The sequence below is a fragment of the Entelurus aequoreus genome, linkage group LG01, assembly GCF_033978785.1.
Source record: "Entelurus aequoreus isolate RoL-2023_Sb linkage group LG01, RoL_Eaeq_v1.1, whole genome shotgun sequence".
Lineage (NCBI taxonomy): Eukaryota > Metazoa > Chordata > Actinopteri > Syngnathiformes > Syngnathidae > Entelurus > Entelurus aequoreus.
In genome coordinates this window covers 9,235,484-9,260,818 of record NC_084731.1, presented here as the reverse complement: position 1 = coordinate 9,260,818, position 25,335 = coordinate 9,235,484, and the positions used below count along the sequence as shown (strand labels likewise).

The window sequence follows — 25,335 nt, the reverse complement described above, 5'->3', positions numbered from 1 at the left end:
GAAGAAAGGCTATTTGGTCCTATGACGAAGCTTTGAAGATTAGTGACTTTCCGGTTGCGCCTACCACCCTTCTACGTTTGTTGATTTTGACTTAACCACTAATCTGCTTTTGCAAAATCATAGGAGATAGAATAAGTAATGTGTAATGAGACATTTAGAAATAAACAGACCGATATTTCTGAGAAGTTACCCCTTTGGGCCTCAAATCTTATGTCAACAAAAGCGGTCGATCATGTACGTTGACATTGAGGACAGGTACTTTTTAGTAATAAGAAGTACACAGCGGACCAGAATATGGTGACTTGGTCAACTTAGATGGGTTGTCGACATAAATCGGGATGGCCTAAAAGGGTTACACTGTATTCAAGTGCTTATCAACATTGGTGTTTTAAATCAGAATACACCAAATTCAGAGCAAAATCCTCTTACATTCAGCCTTTATACACATCATGGTTATGACGCACAATAACTGGCATGTTCCTTAAATACCACAGCCACCATTTTCTGCAAGGTAGGCTCATAAAAAAGTAAACCACAGTCAAGTGCGATACAAGACCTTAAAGGCCTACTTAAAGCCACTACTACGCAGTCTGATAGTTAATATATCAATGATGAAATCTTAACATTGCAACACATGCCAATACGGCCGGGTTAACTTATAAAGTGCAATTTTAAATTTCCCGCGAAACTTCCGGTTGAAAACGTCTAGATATGATGACGTTTGCGCGTGACGTCGATGGTTGAAACGGAAGTATTCGGACACATTGGATCCAATACAAATAGCTCTGTTTTCATCGCAAAATTCCACAGTATTCTGGACATCTGTGTTGGTGAATCTTTTGCAATTTGTTTAATGAACAATGAAGACTGCAAAGAAGAAAGCTGTAGGTGGGATCGGTGTATTAGCGGCTGGCTGCAGCAACACAACCAGGAGGACTTTGACTTGGATAGCAGACGCGCTATCCGATGCTAGCCGCCGACCGCATAGATGATCGGGTGAAGTCCTTCGTCGCGCCGTCGATCGCTGGAACGCAAGTGAGCACGGGTGTTGATGAGCAGATGAGGGCTGGCGTAGGTGGAGCGCTAATGTTTTTATCATAGCTCTGACGAGGTCCCGTAGCTAAGTTAGCTTCAATGGCGTCGTTAGCAACAGCATTGCTAGGCTTCGACAGGCGGCACAGCATTAACCGTGTAGTAACAGGTCCAGTGTTTGGTAGTATTGTTGATCTTCTGTCTATCCTTCCAGTCAGGGGTTTATTTCTTTTGTTTCTATCTGCATTTAAGCACGATGCTATAACGTTAGCTCCGTAGCTAAAGTGCTTCACCGATGTATTGTCGTGGAGATAAAAGTCACTGTGAATGTTCATTTCGCGTTCTCGACTCTCATTTTCAAGAGGATATAGTATCCGAGGTGGTTTAAAATTCAAATCCGTGATCCACAATAGAAAAAGGAGAAAGTGTGGAATCCAATGAGCCAGCTTGTACCTATGGTACGGTCAGAGCAAAAAAAGATACGTCCTGCACTGCACTCTAGTCCTTCACTCTCACGTTCCTCATCCACAAATCTTTCATCCTCGCTCAAATTAATGGGGTAATCGTCGCTTTCTCGGTCCGAATCGCTCTCGCTGCTGGTGTAAACAATGGGGAAATGTGAGGAGCCCTTCAACCTGTGACGTCACGCTACTTCCGGTACAGGCAAGGCTTTTTTTAATCAGCGACCAAAAGTTGCGAACTTTATCGTCGATGTTCTCTACTAAAACCTTTCAGCAAAAATATGGCAATATCGCGAAATGATCATGTATGACACATAGAATGGATCTGCTATCCCCGTTTAAATTAAAAAAAATAATTTCAGTAGGCCTGTAAGGGAACATGGGTCCACAGTAGGGGTGTAATGGTACACAAAAATTTCGGTTCGGTACATACCTCGGTTTAGAGGTCATGGTTCGGTCCATTTTCAGTACAGTAAGAAAACAAAATATAAATTTTTTGGTTATTTATTTACCAAAATTGTAAACAATGGCATAACATACATATACACACAGGGTCCATTGCCAGGGTTAATGTGGTCAACATATATCAAATAAAAACTAAATAAGATAAGACTCAGAATGGTTTCTTAACAAAACCTTTCTACATATAAAGTGCTTTTTGTGATTGATTGATTGAGACTTTTATAAGTAGATTGCACAGTACAGTACATATTCCGTACAATTGACCACTAAATGGTAACACCCCAATAAGTTTTTCAACTTCTTTAAGTCGGGGTCCACGTTAATCAACATTAAACTGCCTCAAGTTGTTGCTCAGATTAAATAAAATGACAAAACTTTTCTTCTACATATAAAAAGTGCAACATTAAACAGTTTAGTCATGTCAGCCTCAGATTAACTTTTCTTACCCCCCCCAGCCTGGCTAACTTGGCAGTAAGAGGATATATGGGCTCATTGTTCTTCCACCATAGAAGTGGGTCAAAATCTAGTTTTTAATGCAATATGGACTTAAATCTGCTGCTATAAAAACATTTGTTATTGCTTTAGCCCTGCCTGACTCGCCGAGGAGAGGCTGCTTGAACGCGGTGGTGACGCTTCAAATGGGTTAGCATGTGTTATGAGAGTAGCGTATGTGTGTGTGTGGCCCTTTAATATGTGACAGCATGTGAGGTGAGTGTGTGGGCGAGCGAGGTGAGGGAGCGGTAGCGTGAGTGCGGGGAGTGGCTAGTGTTTTGTTGGATTGGCTGTGTGCAAGACCTCAATAAAGCCACGATTTGCAACTAATCGCCGGACTCTGGAGTCCGGGGCTGTGGAGACCCACTGCCGGGTAGAGTGAAGGGTGTTGCCCCCGAGAATACATCGGCCCTGGAGGAGTGTCTCCCCTGCGCTCCTCGACTACGGTCTGGGAGCCGGAAGCAGGAAAAGTGCAACACATGTTTGACGTTTTGTCAGAAGCAGCTGCTGAACAATGTCGGCAAACCTCCGTCCTCCATTGTTGTATCGCGCAGCCAAAGTGTTCCCAAATGGGAGATCTTAACGAGTCAGGATGGTCTTCCAGCTCTGGCTTTTACATGTTGTCCTAGCCCGGTCGCTGCTAGCATGTGTACTCGTTCGGTACACCTCCGAACCGAACCGAAACCCCCGTACCGAATCGGTTCAATACAAATACACGTACAGTTACACCCCTAGTCCACAGTAAGTGTTCTTCCACTGCAGTAACCTTCAGTGACTTTCCTATTTACCCAAGTAAATCAAAATACCTGCCTGCGTTTCCACTAAAACTCTGGCCACAGAGTTGGAAAATCATCTAGTTTTCTTTTATTGCTTTATATTTTAATACACTTTTGCAAAATAATTCTGACCAAATGTCTGTTTCTCTGAATTGAATCAATGTAGGAATATACCTCTTTCCCATCCGTCGTGAGTTTATTTGTATAAACTACCATTAAGTTAGAATAGTTGTGGAAATGCAAACCACACAGATCAACAGGAATCTCTTAGATCCAGGAAATCAAAGTGTTTGGACTTTTGGTGGAAAAAGGGCTCGAGCAGGAGGAAGCAGCGGCTATAGTACACTGTGGAACCTTCTAGAGCTGTGGGTGGATGTGTGTGCAGTACACCTTGAATGCATAAAGCCTGAGTTGTCCCAGTGGACGGCTGCTGTGCTACCAAGCTGATCTAAAGCAACAACATTGAGTTCTAAAAAGTTTGTTGAGGTAGTTGGGTGGAGCTTGTTTGCGAAGAGGGATTGGGTGTAGAGTACTGGTATAGGTTGAAGGTAATCTGGTGAAGGGGGTGGATACCGAAGCAGGTCTGTTGGGATTACATTGATTAACTCTCCCAATTAAATTGATGCAAAAATCAACATGCATGACACATATGGTCATTTCTTAAGTTTTCTACTGAAGACACTGAAGGTTGCTAGTTCTCTTAAACCAGGGGTGGGCAATTAATTTTTACCCGGGGCCGCATGAGCAACCCGAGCACTGCTGGAGGGCCACATCGACAATATTTCAATTAAATGTTGCTCAATATTATTTTTGATATACACCGTAAGATAAATATTAATAATAATAATTAATAATAATAATTATACTTTCATTTAACCTAACTTAACTTTATACCAAAAGCACTACTTTGGAAATCATTTGTACCCCTTTCAGAGATCACATTTAGTTTCCCTTAAACATCCTCATGTTGCACAATGAAATGTAAGCATAGGATGAAGTGTGCATCCCTGTTACTTTCTCAAGTAACAGCATTCCATGATTAATATAAATAAATTAACATTAATAATAAATGACAGTAAAATAAGCACACGTATGACTGAGGAGTCATGGTGTTTGAGTTGTCCGACTTTTTGTGTGGCCATAAACGCACCAGTGGTTTAGTGGTATGCGTGTTGGTGACAGGTTTCAAGTTGGTTTTGGCCTGGTTTGTATGGCAGAAAATGACTAGTTTTTCGAGATAGAAGTGTTATACTCATGTTTTTGGTGTGGTTATGGCCGAATATAAACAGTTTTGCTCAATAAAGTGATCGATATAATTCCTAGCATCTCGATAGACGTTACAATAATTGAACGGTGTTCAATTGAACGGTGTTGACGAACACCGTTAGGGCCGCTTGTTGTCACTGTCACTCAAAGTTGCATTGCAAAATTACACAGAATAAATGTGTTTATTTTGTTTAGAATTCAGATGGGATTCGATTTGGTGCACGGCATATATTTGCTGTGCGCAGAGGACGCTTGAGCAGTGCGCAATTGCGCAGGCGCGCACCTTAGAGGGAACGTTGCTTGGCAGTCCATGTCTTGTTGAAAACATGCCATTCGTCATCAACTTTTCTCTTTTTAGCGTCTCGGGTGTAAAGCGTGCATCACTTGTCGCTGTGCACCTTCACTCACAGGGTACACACGGACACACGCCCATAAATAACACGTTTCAAAATAAAAGCAGCACAGTTGTATTGCGCGCACGACATAGATGTTTTTTCAACTTTATTTTGTAATTTGTGATTGCAGCTGTTCACATTCACTCACAATCACGCACGCGCATACGTCCACACGGAAGTAATACAAATAACGCTTTTCAAAACAAAAGCAGCACCGTTGTATTGCACACTCGACATAGATATTTTTTTTAAATTTAATTTGTAATTTATGATTGGCCTCACGCGGGCCGGACAGGGACGCACAAAGGGCCGGATGTGGCCCGCGGGCCGCAGAATACCCAGGTCTGTCTTAAACCATGCACACAAGGACATACTCGCCTGTAACTCTAAACCTCCATTGGTCCAAATGTCAGTTCCGAATGGTTTGCCAGGAGGGACAGCAACACACTGATTTAGTAACAAAGAGCAACTCCACCCACGACGCCTTGTCTAGCAATAAGGATTATGTCTTTCAGGAAGTCTGCATTTGATGGCTTACAGCTTGCAAAAAAAGCAGTGAAACAATAAGAGGAAGTTGGAAGTTTAAAAAAAAATCCCAGCTGTCCTGGCCTTGTTGAAAGAACAGGACCAAATTCACTTTTGACAATGAGTCCCAGTGGAGACATTTGTCATTTTCATAGAGATGAAGTCAAAGATCATGAAACGATAAACGGTTGCCTGTCTCGTTCCTGATATTTCCAGAGCATTGTTAAGCCTTTAAGAGTATGTATTACAGTTTGAATGATTATGTATGGGGCGGTACAGCTCGGTTGATAGAGTGTCCGTGCCAGCAACTTGAGGGTTCCAGGTTCGATCCCGCTTCCGCCATCCTAGTCACCGCCGTTGTGTCCTTGGGCAAGACACTTTACCCACCTGCTCCCAGAGCCACCCACACTGGTTTAAATGTAACTTAGATATTATGTTTCATTATGTAAAATCGCTTTGAGTCACTAGAGAAAAGCACTACATAAATATAATTCACTTCACTTCTCACATGTAGTCAAATCCAGTGTTTTATATATCAATTTTATCGATAAATTTGAGTTTTTGGTTGCAGACGATTTAAAAGATACCGTATTTTTCGGAGTATAAGTCGCTCCGGAGTATAAGTCGCACCGGCCGAAAATGCATAATAAAGAAGGAAAAAAACATATATAAGTCGCACTGGAGTATAAGTCGCATTTTTTGGGGAAATTTATTTGATAAAAGCCAACACCAAGAATAGACATTTGAAAGGCAATTTAAAATAAATAAAGAATAGTGAACAACAGGCTGAATAAGTGTACGTTATATGAGGCATAAATAACCAACTGAGAAGGTGCCTGGTATGTTAACGTAACATATTATAGTAAGAGTCATTCAAATAACTAGAACATATAGAACAGACCTGGGCAAATTAAGGCCCGGGGGCCACATGCGGCCCGTTGAGCTTTTCAATCTGGCCCGCTGGACATTCCTAAATAATTGTTTTAGATGTATAAGATGGAAAGTGTAGCTGCCATTATGATGTGCAGTGATGTTTTCAAATTACCGTAAGTCTTGAACTATACTAAGTAGAGATGTCCGATAATATCGGCCTGCCGATATTATCGGCCGATATATGCGTTAAAATGTAATATCGGAAATGATCGGTATCGGGTTTTTTTTATTATCGGTATCGTTTTTTTTTTGTTTTTTTTTATTAAATCAACATAAAAAACACAAGATACACTTACAATTAGTGCACCAACCCAAAAAACCTCCCTCCCCCATTTACACTCATTCACACAAAAGGGTTGTTTCTTTCTGTTATTAATATTCTGGTTCCTACATTATATATCAATATATATCAATACAGTCTGCAAGGGATACAGTCCGTAAGCACACATGATTGTGCGTGCTGCTGGTCCACTAATAGTACTAACCTTTAACTGTTAATTTTACTAATTTTCATTCATTACTAGTTTCTATGTAACTGTTTTTATATTGTTGTACTTTCTTTTTTATTCAACAAAATGTTTTTAATTTATTTATCTTATTTTACAAATTTTTTTAAAAAGTACCTTATCTTCACCATACCTGGTTGTCCAAATTAGGCATAATAATGTGTTAACTCCACGACTGCATATATCGGTTGATATCGGTATCGGTTGATATCGGTATCGGTAATTAAAGAGTTGGACAATATCGGAATATCAGATATCGGCAAAAAGCCATTATCGGACATCCCTAATACTAAGTCTTTCAATGCTTGGAATCTGCATGATATACTAGTTACTATGGTCATCTAATTAGTTACTATGGTCATCTAATTAGTTACTTTGGTCACTATGAGATATCTCAGATTGTAGGTGGGGGTTTTTTTTACCCTTTGCGTTCATATTTCACTATGTTTGTTGCATTTTGGTTGTGTTTCGGTTGATTGTAAAATATGTTTTCAATATTCAGTGTTTTATCCTTCATAGTTAATATTGTAAATCCCACATTCTTTATTTTCATGTACATTCTGGGTGTCTCATTCAGTAAAAAAATGTCAAATTCCATTCCGTTTTTTAAGGCGGTCTGTCATAACGTTTTTAGCTTTCAATCATTCTTGTGAGGTTTTGTATTAGTGTTCCTAAAATTAGATATACCGGTCCCCAGACACATTTTCTTAATCTAAATCTGGCCCCCCGAGTCAAATCATTGCCCAGGCCTGATATAGAACATGCTATACGTTTACCAAACAATCTGTCACTCCTAATCGCTAAATCCCATGAAATCTTATACGTCTAGTCTCTTACGTGAATGAGATAAATAATATTATTTGATATTTTACGGTAATGTGCTAATAATTTCACACATAAGTCGCTCCTGAGTATAAGTCGCACCCTCGAAAAAAACTGTGACTTACGGTAAACTTTTTTTTTTATCTTAGTCTGGCATGCTTTATGCCACCATGAGCTTCCGTGGCCCTCTTCCACACCCTTACTTCCTCAGCGGATATTCAAAACATGGCTAATGCTAACGCAATCGAGAGCGAGACATTTGTTCCAAACTAAAGAAAAGTGTTGTCAGTACTTTGGTTTTGCTGCAACACGCATTGAACAAATGACTGCACAAATGTAACTCTGCAGGCCGACTGTAGCTGAGATAGGCTCCAGCACCCCCCGCCACCCCAAAAGGGATAAGCGGTAGAAAATGGATGGATGTTATTCATTGTTTTTTGTGTATTTTAACTGCACCTAATAGAGTAATCACTTGTAATGTTGTCATGCTCTCAAGTTTGATGACAATAAAGTGTTCTATTCTATTCTATTTTTAAGTGGTTATGGGTTGAAGGGGCGATCGTAATTACCTAACTGTTGTATTTGCCTTATTGGCCACGGCATATTTGCAAAAAGTGAGTAAAAAAACATGGATAGCAAAACAAAAATATGTTAAAAAACTACAAAGAAACTTTATTCGGTCATTTATTTAAATGTCACCAGACCAATTTGAATAAATCACTCGGAACTTTGAGGTGTGTTGAAATGCAAACCCAGCAGACTATCAATAGTTATTTCATCCTGGTAATACAAGTTATTTCTGCAATTGTTGGTGGAAACTGGAAAGAGGGCTATTTCATCACATATTGGATATGTCACACTCACCATTAAAGAAGCTCTTGACCTTCAGGTAAGCCACGCTGAGCCGGAGCACTGACAACTTGTCCAGGCGAGCCCGGACTTCCTTGGTGAAGGGCAGCAGACTAGTTAGCTTTTCCAACTCGTCGTTAAGACGGCCACGGTGTCGTTTAGATGGGTTCGACTTGGCACCCAGGGCTGGTGGAAGTTTGGGTCTGCAAGGTAAATGATTTTCTAACATGAGCAAAACAATTGTTGTCTTTGGCGAGGAGACAAACTGAGCCAGCTTGTTTCTCCACAAGCAAACTCATTAGCTGCAGACACATCAATCAATCAATTAATGTTTATTTATATAGCCCTAAATCACAAGTGTCTCAAAGGGCTGCACAAGCCACAACGACATCCTCGGTTCAGATCCCACATCAGGGCAAGGAAAAACTCAACCCAATGGGACAATGAGAAACCTTGGAGAAGACCGCAGATGCCCCCTAGGGCGACCGGTGCAATGGACGTCGAGTGGATCGAGCATAATATTGTGAGAGTCCAGTCCATAGTGGATCTAACATAATATTGTGAGAGTCCAGTCCATAGTGGATCTAACATAATATTGTGAGAGTCCAGTCCATAGTGGATCTAACATAATATTGTGAGAGTCCAGTCCATAGTGGATCTAACATAATATTGTGAGAGTCCAGTCAATAGTGGATCTAACATAATAGTGTGAGAGTCCAGTCCATAGTGGATCTAACATAATAGTGTGAGAGTCCAGTCCATAGTGGATCTAACATAATAGTGTGAGAGTCCAGTCCATAGTGGATCTAACATAATAGTGTGAGAGTCCAATCCATAGTGGATCTAACATAATAGTGTGAGAGTCCAGTCCATAGTGGATCTAACATAATAGTGTGAGAGTCCAGTCCATAGTGGATGTAACATAATATTGTGAGAGTCCAGTCCATAGTGGATCTAACATAATAGTGTGAGAGTCCAGTCCATAGTGGATCTAACATAATATTGTGAGAGTCCAGTCCATAGTGGATCTAACATAATAGTGTGAGAGTCCAGTCCATAGTGGATCTAACATAATAGTGTGAGAGTCCAGTCCATAGTGGATCTAACATAATAGTGTGAGAGTCCAGTCCATAGTGGATCTAACATAATATTGTGAGAGTCCAGTCCATAGTGGATCTAACATAATATTGTGAGAGTCCAGTCCATAGTGGTCCTAACATAATAGTGTGAGAGTCCAGTCCATAGTGGATCTAACATAATAGTGTGAGAGTCCAGTCCATAGTGGATGTAACATAATATTGTGAGAGTCCAGTCCATAGTGGATCTAACATAATAGTGTGAGAGTCCAGTCCATAGTGGATCTAACATAATATTGTGAGAGTCCAGTCCATAGTGGTCCTAACATAATAGTGTGAGAGTCCAGTCCATAGTGGATCTAACATAATAGTGTGAGAGTCCAGTCCATAGTGGATCTAGCATAGTATTGAGAGAGTCCAGTGCATAGTGGATCTAACATAATATTGTGAGAGTCCAGTCCATAGTGGATCTAACATAATAGTGTGAGAGTCCAGTTCATAGTGGATCTAACATAATATTGTGAGAGTCCAGTCCATAGTGGATCTAGCATAATATTGTGAGAGTCCAGTCCATAGTGGATCTAACATAATATTGTGAGAGTCCAGTCCATAGTGGATCTAACATAATATTGTGAGAGTCCAGTCAATTGTAGATCTAACATAATATTGTGAGAGTCCAGTCCATAGTGGATCTAGCATAGTATTGTGAGAGTCCAGTCCATAGTGGATCTAACATAATATTGTGAGAGTCCAGTCCATAGTGGATCTAACATAATAGTGTGAGAGTCCAGTCCATAGTGGATCTAACATAATATTGTGAGAGTCCAGTCCAAAGTGGATCTAACATAATAGTGTGAGAGTCCAGTCCATAGTGGATCTAACATAATATTGTGAGAGTCCAGTCCATTGTGGATCTAACATAATATTGTGAGAGTCCAGTCCATAGTGGATCTAACATAATAGTGTGAGAGTCCAGTCCATAGTGGATCTAACATAATATTGTGAGAGTCCAGTCCATAGTGGATCTAACATAATATTGTGAGAGTCCAGTCCATAGTGGATCTAACATAATATTGTGAGAGTCCAGTCCATTGTGGATCTAACATAATATTGTGAGAGTCCAGTCCATAGTGGATCTAACATAATAGTGTGAGAGTCCAGTCCATAGTGGATCTAACATAATATTGTGAGAGTCCAGTCCATAGTGGATCTAACATAATATTGCGAGAGTCCAGTCCATAGTGGATCTAACATAATATTGTGAGAGTCCAGTCCATAGTGGATCTAACATAATTTTGTGAGAGTCCAGTCCATAGTGGATCTAACATAATAGTGTGAGAGTCTAGACCATAGTGGATCTAACATAATAGTGTGAGAGTCCAGTCCATAGTGGATCTAACGTAATATTGTGAGAGTCCAGTCCATAGTGGATCTAACGTAATATTGTGAGAGTCCAGTCCATAGTGGATCTAACATAATATTGTGAGAGTCCAGTCCATAGTGGATCTAACATAATATTGTGAGAGTCCAGTCCATAGTGGTCCTAACATAATAGTGTGAGAGTCCAGTCCATAGTGGATCTAACGTAATATTGTGAGAGTCCAGTCCATAGTGGATCTAACATAATATTGTGAGAGTCCAGTCCATAGTGGATCTAACATAATATTGTGAGAGTCCAGTCCATAGTGGTCCTAACATAATAGTGTGAGAGTCCAGTCCATAGTGGATCTAACATAATAGTGTGAGAGTCCAGCCCATAGTGGATCTAACATAATAGTGTGAGAGTCCAGTCCATAGTGGATCTAACATAATAGTGTGAGAGTCCAGTCCATAGTGGATGTAACATAATATTTTGAGAGTCCAGTCCATAGTGGATCTAACATAATAGTGTGAGAGTCCAGTCCATAGTGGATCTAACATAATAGTGTGAGAGTCCAGTCCATAGTGGATGTAACATAATATTGTGAGAGTCCAGTCCATAGTGGATCTAACATAATAGTGAGAGTCCAGTCCATAGTGGATCTAACATAATAGTGTGAGAGTCCAGTCCATAGTGGATCTAACATAATATTGTGAGAGTCCAGTCCATTGTGGTCCTAACATAATAGTGTGAGAGTCCAGTCCATAGTGGATCTAACATAATATTGTGAGAGTCCAGTCCATAGTGGATCTAACATAATATTGTGAGAGTCCAGTCCATAGTGGATCTGAAGTCATAAATTTTACTTTTTGAAACAGATACCGATTATTTCCGATATTACATTTATCTCTAATCAAAAGTATTGAGGTGGGTAAGCTCAACTTTGGAAAACATGGTAAACAAAACGTAGGCGGAAAGTAATGATCGGTAAAAATTAATAGATTAAAAAAACGTGCATCCAGGGGACGCGTGGACTTCCGGGATTTTGCGTCCTTTCTGACTTCAATGCGTAATAAGACACAAAAAGTGCGTTAATGCCAACACTGGATGGATAGTCAGTATTAGTTTCAGTTTAGGCATGAAGGCTTTATGACATGCACAGTGGGCAACTTGACCAGTGTGGCAAGGGCTGCTGCCTTCAGGAACTGTAGGAAATAAGCTTCTCCTCTTCAAACATAGAAGCATGAGATATAATTACTTGTTTGATGTGTGTGTACACAATAACTGATACGGTTAAATTTATTATAACTTTGTTAGAAATGTATGCTAATATTTAAATATCAAATTGCAACTTTGGAGATGTGTGAAATATAGCAGCGGTTTCAATAAAGCTTTGGTGAGAGTCCTTTAGTGACCATAGCCATCTAAAGTTGAACCTAGGGCTGTGCAATATAACGATATACCGTCAGACATCGAACAAACAATGGTAGGCTGCTCTGCTAAAACACGACCCCAACTAGTCTTTGCTAGCGACTTGAACATGTACGGTGTGACAAATTCACTTGCAAATGCGCTCAAAAATAGACCGTGCAACTTTTTTCATTTATTAGCACCGGTACTACTAGTGGAAAAAGGTTAGCGTACACCACTTTAGTCTTTTCTATCTCTTCAAGACCTGAAGAACAGTAGACTTAGTGTTAACATGCGACAAAATACTAACGATACCTGATAACCACGGGATATAAAGTTCCCCGTCAGGAGAAAACGGATGGATGGATGGATCGATGTATATTTTTTGACCACATGGCACAGCTCTAATTGAACCTGTCGACAAGAGGAAGTAGTTTCCTTCCCTCACAATAGTGTCTTATGACTCTTGTTCTTCAAGTGTGAGTCAATTCAACCATCAAGTTCCTGGTCTGTGTGGTTCTCAAGCTTGTGGAGCGCAATGTATTACTAAACCTTGTCAATGCTTACATTACTGCTTCATTAGGGACCGAATGTCCCTTTGGGACAGAGGACCCTATTGTATTTGTAAGGTTTTATTATTATTACATCTTTGAGCTGTAATTTGACCCCCTTAACATGCTTCAAAACTCACCATATTTGACACACACACATCAGGACTGGCAAAAATTGCGATCTAAACAAAAAACCTAGCCCCAAAACTCAAAATCGCGCTCTAGTGCCCCCTAGGAAGAAAACACAGACAAAACTGCCTGTAACTTCCAGTAGGAATGTCGTAGAGACATGAAACAAAAACCTCTATATAGGTCTCACTTAGACCTAGTTTTCATACACTGACATCCTTTAGCAAAAATCAACAGGAAGTTTGCAATTCCCCCTTCAAAACAAAAGTTTTGTAAAAACAGTCACCTTTGCCTCTTGGAGCTATAATTTGACCCCCTTAACATGCTTCAAAACTCACCAAACTGGACACACGCATCAGGACTGGCAAAAATTGTGATCTAATAAAAAAAAACAAAAAAAAAACGCAAAATTGCGCTCTAGCGCCCCCTAGGAAGACAACACAGACAAAACTGCTCCTAGGAAGAAAACACAGACAAAACTGCCTGTAACTTCCAGTAGGAATGTCGTAGAGACATGAAACAAAAACCTCTATGTAGGTCTCACTTAGACCTAGATTTCATACACTGACATCCTTCAGCAAAAATCAACAGGAAGTTTGCAACTCCCCCTTCAAAATCACCTTCGCCTCTCGGAGCTATAATTTGACCCCCTTAACATGCTTCAAAACTCACCAAACTGGACACACACATCAGGACTGGCAAAAATTGTGATCTAATTAAAAAAAAAACAACCCCAAAACTCAAAATTGCGCTCTAGCGCCCCCTAGGAAGACAACACAGACAAAATTGCTCCTAGGAAGAAAACACAGACAAAACTGCCTGTAACTTCCAGTAGGAATGTCATAGAGACATGAAACAAAAACCTCTATGTAGGTCTCACTTAGACCTAGATTTGATTCCCTGACAACCCCCAGCAAAAATCAACAGGAAGTTTGCAATTCCCCCTTCAAAACGCGTTTGTCGTGTCGGCTTCAAACTAGCACAGGAGAGAGATTGAACCCTTCTGATTAAAAGTTGACGAAAGAGTTTTAATTACTGCTCCGGTTTGGATTTTATGTGCCGTCAAAGTCGGTCCCGCTTTAATTTAAATTGAAACTCCTTCTTGCACATCACTTTTTTTTTTACTCTTGCATTATTGTTCTTTTTGTAATAAAAAAAACATCTATAGGTCGAGCTGGCTCATCTTGCGCCAACTCGCCTGTCTGCTATGCTTTTGTTATCATCTAAAAAGAGGAAGTGTGACTTGTAGGGTTGCAAAGGGGTGGGAAAGTTTCCGGTAAATTTCCGGAAACTTTCCAGAAATTTACCACGGGAAGTTAAGCTCGGGAAGTTTGGAAATACTGACCATTTTTTGATTATTCAAAGTTGGACAATGTCCATGGGAATGAATGGGAATATATGGCAATTAATGAGGAATTACAATAATTATATATTATTGGCCACTTGTCTATATGCTGCTGCATTTTTACCGCCATTACCACTTTTTGACAGCCCAAATAAAAATGGATTTACATATAAGTGTTTGATTTCATAGAAGCACAAATGTAAATGGTGGTTTTTATGAAGCAAATCAATAATTTATGTTTGCTTCATGGAATTTTATGTACATAACCAGTTTTCATTGGAATAGTTGCCAATTCCTTCTGTACAGGCAGTCACTTGTGAGTATAGTTAAATAGCTTTAATAATGTATCGTGGTCAACTGTTATACAGAACGATGCCCTGTTATAGTGTTGTGTTCATTACTACTGAAGAAGTAGTGTTCTGGAGATGAAACTGTAAAATCTTGACATTCCTTCCCTTCTGTAAATGAGCCATCCACTTCCAATAATCCTCTCAAAGATCCAAAATCAAGGCGATGGTTATCGATGCATTCCTGGTGGCAGGATTCTCCACGAGAACAATGAGAGTCCAGTGTTGCTGCCTCTAGTGTTATCTGGCATCAGTCGTGTGTGTGTGTGTGTGTGTGTGTGTGTGTGTGTGTGTGTGTGTGTGTGTGTGTGTGTGTGTGTGTGTGTGTGTGTGTGTGTGTGTGTGTGTGTGTGTGTGTGTGTGTGTGTGTGTGTGTGTGTGTGTGTGTGTGTGTGTGTGTGTGTGTGTGTGTGTGTGTGTGTGTGTTTATGGGATTGGGTTGGTCTTGAATAAACACTCCCCTGTAAAGACTAATGAGCTTCGTCTAGCAGATGTGTCCCATTTTAGGCGCAAGAGAAAGTACAGTTACCATCCTTGTGTTACCATCTTTCTTGTTACGTTTCGTGACTACGACGCGTTACCATACATTTTGAATACTAGCCAAACAGCTCAATTTTTGTTTCATCTGACCACAGAACGTTCCTCCGGAAGGTCTTATCTTTGTCCGTGTGATGTCAGATGAAGCAGAAATTGAGCTGTTTGGCCAGCAATATGTTTGGAGGAGAAAAGGTGAGGCCCTTAAAGGGAAACTTCGGTTTTTTTCAACCTGGGCCCTGTTTTCATAATTTTTTCTGTATATGTGAGTGCTGGATAAAACATTTTTTGAGGTCGCGCCAGTATTGAGCAGGGCAGGCAGCCTCCAGCCCAGCTAACGCTCGTACACAGGGCAAATGGCTCTCGTCAAAATTCGGCCTATAAACATGCATTTTTTTCACACTGACAGGCTCAGATAGTTACAATGAGTGTCCGACAACATACTAGAAAGGAGAAATTAACGTATGTCTCTACCTTTAGCTGGAGATCGCTGTATGTTGTGAGCTGTGTCCAAATCTCACCACGCTACAAATCTCGTTCCGAAATCTCGCGATAACTCGCGACAAAACACCGGTGGAAAAACAGTTACCTGACTGAGGTGAAGAGAGATGACTGAAGTGATTTTCTGTTGGATTACCGAAGACTGTTATTTTAGTTTTATAGAAAAGTTTGTTTGTTTGTCTGTCATGGCTGAATTTTTGCCTGATGTGGACGATTTGATTTGTCGCGAGTTATCGCGAGATTTCGGAACGAGATTTGTAGCGTGGTGAGATTTGGACACAGCTCACAACATACAGCGATCTCCAGCTAAAGGTAGAGACATACGTTAATTTCTCCTTTCTAGTATGTTGTCGGACACTCATTGTAACTATCTGAGCCTGTCAGTGTGAAAAAAATGCATGTTTATAGGCCGAATTTTGACGAGAGCCATTTGCCCTGTGTACGAGCGTTAGCTGGGCTGGAGGCTGCCTGCCCTGCTCAATACTGGCGCGACCTCAAAAAATGTTTTATCCAGCACTCACATATACAGAAAAAATTATGAAAACAGGGCCCAGGTTGAAAAAAACCGAAGTTTCCCTTTAATCCCAGGAACAGCATGCATACAGTCAAGAATGGTGGTGTTTTGCTGCCAATGGAAGTGGTGCTTTACAGAGAGTAAATGGGACAATGAAAACGTAAGATTACCTCCAAATTCTTCAGGACAAGCTAAAATCATCAGTCCGGAGGTTGGGTCTTGGGCGCAGTTGGGTGTTCCAACAAGACAATGACCCCAAACACATGTCAAAAGTGGTAAAGGAATGGCTACATCAGGCTAGAATGAAGGTTTTAGAATGGCCTTCCCAAAGTCCTGACCTAAACGTGTGGACAATGCTGAAGAAACAAGTCCATGTCAGAAAACCAACAAATTTAGCTGAACTGCACCAATTTTGTCAAGAAGAGTGGTCAAAAATTCAAGCAGAAGCTTGTAGATGGCTACCAAAAGCGCCTTATTGCAGTGAAACTTGCCAAGGGACATGTAAGCAAATATTAACATTGCTGTATGTATTTTTTTGACCCAGTAGATTTGCTCACATTTTCAGTAGACCCATAATAAATTCATAAAAGAAACAAACTATACAAGATATAACAATATACAGCATAATAATAAATTGCAGTAGAACTCCAGACAGTTAGTATTCCTGTTTTGAATTGAAAATATTGTGAATACATGATGGATAACAACACTTTGATATACTAACAGACTATTGACATGAATACGAGAGAGTTTAACATCTTACCCTATTAGGAAACGACATACCCCAATCTAAACTTGTATTAACACATTATTGTCTGAGCAGCTAAGCTATTGAATGTTGCAAATTGAACCTACAAGCTGTGCTCTCTTTAACAAAGTGATCGATATGTCACTGCCCAACTGGTACCGGAAGATCCGATCGGTCCACGCATGCGTCACACTTCCTGTCAACTTGTTTTACTGCAATTATATTTGTTCACTGTTATCAGGGTTTTCTTTTTTTGTAATCCTTATTTCAATAACAATGTAGAGCTGGGCGATACGGTGGAAAAAGTATATCTCGATATATTTTTACTTAAACTCGATATTCGATATATATCTCGATGTATTTTCCAGTGAAAATATACGTACACTACCGTTCAAAAGTTTGGGGTCACATTGAAAGCACTGTACTTTTCAATGAAGATAACTTTAAACTAGTCTTAACTTTAAAGAAATACACTCTATACATTGCTAATGTGGTAAATGACTATTCTAGCTGCAAATGTCTGGTTTTTGGTGCAATACCTACATAGGTGTATAGAGGCCCATTTCCAGCAACTATCACTCCAGTGTTCTAATGGTACAATGTGTTTGCTCATAGGCTCAGAAGGCTAATTGATGATTAGAAAACCCTTGTGCAATCATGTTCACACATCTGAAAACAGTTTAGCTCGTTACCGAAGCTACAAAACTGACCTTCCTTTGAGCAGATTGAGTTTCTGGAGCATCACATTTGTGGGATTAATTAAACGCTCAAAATGGCCAGAAAAAGAGAACTTTCATCTGAAACTCGACAGTCTATTCTTGTTCTTAGAAATGAAGGCTATTCCACAAAATTGTTTGGGTGACCCCAAACTTTTGAACGGTAGTGCATAAAGAAATTAATTTTTGAGCGAAATTCACTGAAATTGAAGTGAATGACAACGGTACTGTAAACAGTCAATGGCACTCAGTTAGTCAAGATAGGTATCAACAGCACAGACAATAAACTGTTTAAGTAGCGCATAATTACGTAACATAAATAAAATATAAAAATATTATTTCTACGTAAAATAGATAACATAGCTGTGCAAATAATACAAAATGTATCAAACTCAGATAAAAAATTAATTTGCAGGCAGGCACTTTTTAATTCCCAGTCAACGATGTAATGGACGGTCACACCCATGTACGGTTCTGTGGTCCTACTAGACCACATGTCTGTGTGAATATTCCCTCTTCTCTTCTCCAACTCTCTCGTCGCCATGTGGGATGTCTGTTGTGATTTCCCTTCCTGGTTCGACGCCCTATCTTGCCTCTGATTGGGCCGTCCGTAATGTTTTGCCCTAATCTTAACCAATCGTGACTCATCATTGTAAACCAACCAACCAATCATGGATGTTCTTATATGTAAACCAACCAACCATCATTGATGTTTCCAGTATGTTTTGTCCCCTGCCCGTGGAGTTACACTTGTCCACTTCTCTCTTTCTCTTCTCCATCTCTCTTCTTTTGTAGCATGTAGCTTAGCTAACCGCCACATGGGTCTAAAAATAGCTTAGCTACGGAAATCGCTACTTGTTTAAAGCCACTGGAAAATGTAGTTAAAGGCCTATATTTATTTAAACGGGGATAGCAGATCCATTCTATGTGTCATACTTGATAATTTCGCGATATTGCCATATTTTTGCTGAAAGGATTTAGTAGAGAACATTGACGATAAAGTTCGCAACTTTTGGTCGCTGATAAAAAAAGCCTTGCCTGTACCGGAAGTAGCGTGACGTCACAGGTTGAAAGGTTCCTCACATTTCCCCATTGTTTACACCAGCAGCGAGAGCGATTCGGACCGAGAAAGCGATGATTACCCCATTAATTTGAGCCAGGATGAAAGATTCGTGGATGAGGTACGTGAGAGTGAAGGACTAGAGTGCAGTGCGGGACGCATCTTTTTTTCGCTCTGACCGTAACTTAGGTACAAGCTGGCTCATTGGATTCCACACTCTCTCCTTTTTCTATTGTGGATCACAGATTTGTATTTTAAACCACCTCGGATACAATATCCTCTTGAAAATGAGAGTCGAGAACGCTAAATGGACATTCACAGTGACTTTTATCTCCACGACAATACATCAGCGAAGCACTCGTGATAGCATCGTGCTTAAATGCAGATAGAAACAAAATAAATAAACCCCTGACTGGAAGGATAGACAGAAAATCAACAATACTATTAAATCATGGACCTGTAACTACACGGTTAATGCTTTCCAGCTAGGCGAAGCTTAACAATGCAGTTGCTAACGACGCCAATGAAGCTAACTCAGCAACGGGACCTCACAGAGCTATGATAAAAACATTAGCGCTCCACCTACGCCAGCCAGCCCTCATCTGCTCATCAACACCCGTGCTCACCTGCGTTCCAGCGATCGACGGAAGGACGAAGGACTTCACCCGATCATAGCTGCGGTCGGCGGCTACCGTCGGATAGCGCGTCTGCTATCCAAGTCAAAGTCCTCCTGGTTGTGTTGCTACAGCCAGCCGCTAATACACTGATCCCACCTACAACTTTCTTCTTTGCAGTCTTCATTGTTCATTAAACAAATTGCAAAAGATTCTCCAACACAGATGTCCAGAATACTGTGGAATTATGAGATGAAAACAGAGCTTTTTTGTATTGGATTCAATGGTGTCCGAATACTTCCGTTTAACTATTGACGTCACGTGCATACGTCATCATACATAGACGTTTTCAACCGAAAGTTTAGCGGGAAATTTAAAATTGAACTTTATAAGTTAACCCGGCCGTATTGGCATGTGTTGCAATGTTAAGATTTCATCATTGATATATAAACTATCAGACTGTGTGGTCGGTAGTAGTGGCTTTCAGTAGGCCTTTAAGCTACGTAGCTTCGAATTTTAAATGAATTATTTTTAATGGAAAACCACAGTTTTTACCACTGCAGCCGTAAACCGGAATGGATTATCAAAAACCGTACTCATTACGGGAAAACCATAGTTGTTGGCAGGTATGCAGAAGTTTGCGTTTTACTTACTAGTTGTTTACTGGCACACGTGTCGCTGGTGGCACAGTCAGACTCCATGTTTGCTAGTGTGTTGTTGTTGTGGGTCAGTGCAATGGGTGGGGGAGGGCAAGCACGTCTTGGAAGGAGGAAGGGGTTTAATAGCCCATGGAGAGTTGAGAGGGGAGTGGGAATCGGGGGCAATCAAGGCACAACAGATAAGCAGCATTTGGTAATTTTAACGTGATATAAATTGTATCGATATTAAGATATTTTCTTAATTCATATATTGTTTAAAAATATATCGATATATTTTACAAACTCGGTACATCGCCCAGCCCTATAACAATGTCATGCAAAATATTACATACAAAACAAAACTACTGTTATTTAATCTCAGGGCATTCAATCAATCGCAACTGGACTGTTTGGTGCCATTTGGGGTTTTGGCACCAGCCGCTAGACTAGATCTGACCAATCTAAGTCTATGAGCACAAACTGATGAGGCCTACTCGGATGAGAGGCCGAAAGTCTTCCGAGACAAACCAAACAGTCCAGTTGCGATCGATTGAATGCCCTGAGATTACAATGACCTGGATGAATGAGAACATTCATAGTCATGTTTCTAAACATTTTGGGTTGGTTACCCTAAAAATGGTGCAGGATCTCCGGTTTAACCCAAGATGTAGACAAAGTGGCCTCATACCCACAGGCCTACGCCTTTGTTCGACCATGAAAGGCCACAGGACAGACACAATCCTGTTGAAAGCGCAAAAACAACTCTTGAATGAGAGAGTCAGACAAATCAAGTGTACAACTGAAAGCTTTAGAGTAAAAACTGATGAATAACTCCTCAAATTGCAAAATATGTTGTCTGAAGAGGTCTGTGAAAAGGTGACGAATTTCACAATCGAAGCCCAACTCTGACAACACAACAGAACCAAAGCAAGACAAACGGGAAAGTTTCAAAAATCACAACTTACAAATAACACATCTACACCGCAAGCACTCATTTGGAGGCAAAAAAAAACTGGGAATTCAACTGATGATTAATCACACAGTAGATGGGTAAAGAATTTGTCCAGCAGAAATCTTACCCAACCAGAAAAAGATGTATTGGCGAAAGGGTTGAACTTTGCCATGACTCCGCATCAGGTTCCTACACTTTGATTTGATCACAGCGACGGGATCAGAAAAAAACTAAGAAAAACAAAAAAACAACATAACAGAAACTGAAAGGGGAGCAAAAAGTAACAGCAGCTCTTTCTAATGCCAAGACCTAAGCCCCAAACCTCTCCTTGGCGGAGAGGAAGGCTGTAACATCACTGGGCCATCTGATAAGAGGATATGCACAGTAATTCTCATCACAACTGATTAGCAAAACCAGTTGCTTACACTCCTCAAAGACTCCAACACATGAAATACCCAAAAGAAGGTACAAGACAAAAAATCATTGCGTACTTACAAACTCTACAAAAGTCGGAAGCCATCAACACTAAGCTACATTTTTGGGTGTAATAATAGATGATAAAATGAACTGGAAACCTCATGCAAAAAATATACAACATAAAGTAGCAAGAATCACGTCAATAATGAATGAAACTAAATATGTTCTGGACCAAAAATCACTTCATATTCTTCACTGCTCACTAGTGTTACATATCTGAGTTATTGTACAGAAATATGGGGAAACAACTACCGTATTTTTCGGAGTATAAGTCGCACCGGCCGAAAATGCATAATAAAGAAGGAAAAAAACATATAAGTCGCACTGGAGTATAAGTCGCATTTTTTGGGGAAATGTATTTGATAAAACTCAACACCAAGAGTAGACATTTGAAAGGCAATTTAAAATAAAGCTCGGGCCCAGCGAAGCCGGCGGCGTTTCTGGGTGTTGTTGATAAATGGCTTTCGCTTTGCATAGTAGAGTTTTAACTTGCACTTACAGATGTAGCGACCCACTGTAGTTATTGACAGTGGTTTTCTGAAGTGTTCCTGAGCCCATGTGGTGATATCCTTCACACACCGGTGTCACTTTTTGATGCAGTACCGCCGGAGGGATTGAAGGTCCGTAATATCATCGCTTACATGCAGTGATTTCTCCAGATTCTCTGAACTGTTTGATGATATGCTGTATAATAGACTGTATTTATGTTATTCACCTGTGAATAATGCTGTATAATAGACTGTATTTATATTATTCACATGTGAATAATGCTGTATAATAGACTGTATTTATGTTATTCAGATGTGAATAATGCTGTATAATAGACTGTATTTATATTATTCACATGTAAAAAAAATACCTAAGTGTTTATTGTCTATTGTGAGCGAACTGTGGTGCTGAATTCCCTCCAGGGATCAATAAAGTACTTTCTATTCTATTCTATTCTATTCTATATTACGGACAATAGATGGTAAAATCCCTAAATTCCTTGCAATAGCTGGTTGAGAAATGTTGTTCTAAAACTGTTGGACAATTTGCTCAGGCATTTGTTGACAAAGTGGTGACCCTCGCCCCATCCTTGTTTGTGAATGACTGAGCATTTAATGGAAGATGCTTTTATACCCAATCATGGCACCCACCTGTTCCCAACTAGCCTGTTCACCTGTGGGATGTTCCAAATAAGTGTTTGATGAGCATTCCTCAACTTTATCAGTCTTTTTCTGCCACTTGTGCCAGCTTTTTTGAAACATGTTGCAGGCATCAAATTCCAAATGACCTAATATTTGCTAAAAAATAACAACGTTTTCCAGTTCGAACATTAAAGGCCTACTGAAATGAATTGTTTTTATTTAAACGGGAATAGCAGATCCATTCTATGTGTCATACTTGATCATTTCGCGATATTGCCATATTTTTGCTGAAAGGATTTAGTAGAGAAAATCGACGATAAAGTTCGCAACTTTTGCTCGCTGATAAAAAAAAGCCTTGCCTGTACCGGAAGTAGCGTGACGTCACAGGAGCTAGTATTCCTCACAATTCCCCGTTGTTTACAATGGAGCGAGAGATTCGGAGCGACAAAGTGACGATTACCCCATTAATTTGAGCGAGGATGAAAGATTCGTAGATGAGGAACGTTACAGTGAAGGACTAGAGAGGCAGTGATGGACGTATCTTTTTTCGCTCTGACCGTAACTTAGGTACAAGCTGGCTCATTGGATTCCACACTCTCCTTTTTCTATTGTGGATCACGGATTTGTATTTTAAACCACCTCGGATACTATATCCTCTTGAAAATGAGAGTCGAGCACGCGAAATGGACATTTAAAGTGACTTTTGTCTCCACGACAATACATCGGTGACACACTTAGCTACTGAGCTAACGTGATAGCATCGTTGTCAAATGAAGATAGAAACAAAAGAAATAAACCCCTGACTGGAAGGATAGACAGAAGATCAACAATACTATTAAACCATGTACATGTAACTACACGGTTAAAAATTCTCAGCCTGGTAAGGCTTAACAATGCTGTTGCTAACGACGCTAAGGCTAATTTAGCAACTTAGCAACCGGACGCTCCACCTACGCCAGCCAGCCCTCATCTTCCCATCAACACCCGTGCTCACCTGCGTTCCAGCGATCGACGGCGCGACGAAGGACTTCATCCGTGGGTTTGGCGGCAAGCATCGGCTAGGCGTAGTAAGTAGTCCTTGTTGTGTTGCTGTAAGTATTGTACTTAGCCGCTAATACACCGATCGATCCCACCTACAACGTTCTTCTTTGCAGCCTCCATTGTTCATTAAACAAATTGCAAAAGATTCACCAACACAGATGTCCAGAATACTGTGGAATTTTGTCGAAGAAAACAAGAGGTTTTTGTATCGGGTCGATGGGGTCCAACCACTTCCGTGGATTTTGTGACGTCACGCGCATAAATCATATCCAAAGGAGTTGTTCAACCGGAAGTGTGGCGGGAATTTTAAAATGTCACTTTATAAGTTAACCCGGCCGTATTGGCATGTGTTGCAATGTTAAGATTTCATCATTGATGTATAAACTATCAGACTGCGTGGTCGCTAGTAGTGGCTTTCAGTAGGCCTTTAAATATCTGGGGCCGTACTTATTAAGCTTCTTAGAGTGCCATTTTACACTTAAGTCCTGAGAATTTGCGAAATTTAGTCCTACTCTCAAACTTAAGAATAAAAGCTTTTTATCAACGTTCTTAAGTCTAAGAATCACTCCTACTCGCCACGATATTTAAGAGACCTTCAGAGGTGTCTTAAGTGGTTAGGAGTTGCCAGCAGGGGATGGCACTGAGGCGAGAGAGACGTGCGCGAACGTTCAGGGAACGGAACAATGTTTTGTTTTTTTTTGATGACGAGCAGCTGATCAAACGGTATCGTTTGGACAGAGCGGATATTATTTTTGTCACAGATTTAATACTTTTCGATTCCTTGTTGATTTCTGCATGTGTCTGCAGTGGGCTAGTATATATAGAGCCACCCACACCAGTTTCAAATTAGTTGCCTAATTAATGAATTGGAAAGAAAATGTTATGACAGTAGCGTATGTGTGTGGCCGTGAGGTGAGTGACGTCAGTGAGTGTGTGGGCGATAGAAGAGAGGGAGCGGTAGCGTGAGTGCCGGCGGGGACTAGTTTGTTTTGTATTATTTTGTAGTTTATTGTCAAAATATACACTCCCATTGTCCACTTAAATATTTCCAAGATATTTCTTTATTCTTAGACAACGGATTCCCTTCCGTGATTGGTCATTTCTATGGACACAGAAATGACGTCACCTAAAATTCCGTTTACGGCACATAGTAATGTCGTAATTCAGCTCTGAGTGTGACACTTAAGATTCAGTCCTACACTTCGCTGAAAGTGTGAGTAAGACGCTTGATAACTAACTTTTAAGTGCAGCTTTCAGCGAAGAATTGATTTACTCTTAAGTCAACTCTTAGCAGACTTCTTAGGAGTAATTCTAAGAAGCTTGATAAGTACGGCCCCAGGTCTTTGCAGTCTATTCAATTGAATATAGGTTGAAAAGTATTTGCATTGGGCCTCTTTTGTAACTCACTGAAAATGAGAAGGTGGAGAAGGATGAGAGTAACTTTTACTAAACAGGCTGATGGATCGTGGCCGACTTACATAAGCATTTGCGTGACACAGAACTGTGATCATTTGGGTTTAGGGAGGAAGGAAAACAGAGCAAGACAGAAGGAAAGAAGGAAAGAAAGTATGTCGAAGCCCTTCTGAGAAAAACCGTGTCTCATGTTACTCTGCCCTCCTCCCTTGTTGGAAACATGCCTAGTTGTGATGAATGCAGGTAGAACTTCACACACG

The 25,335-nt window shown here is 40.3% G+C and overlaps 1 protein-coding gene across 2 annotated transcripts in view; it reads right to left on the bottom strand.

Annotated features, from left to right (window-relative positions):
• The window catches only part of LOC133647980 (aryl hydrocarbon receptor-like), a 103,987-nt gene that overhangs the window by 56,646 nt on the left and 22,006 nt on the right, over positions 1-25,335 (bottom strand). For both annotated transcript variants that reach the window (XM_062043754.1, XM_062043745.1), the window contains exon 2: positions 8,535-8,722. In XM_062043754.1, the coding sequence (XP_061899738.1) occupies positions 8,535-8,722 (188 nt within the window). The remainder of the gene's footprint in view (positions 1-8,534; positions 8,723-25,335) is intronic.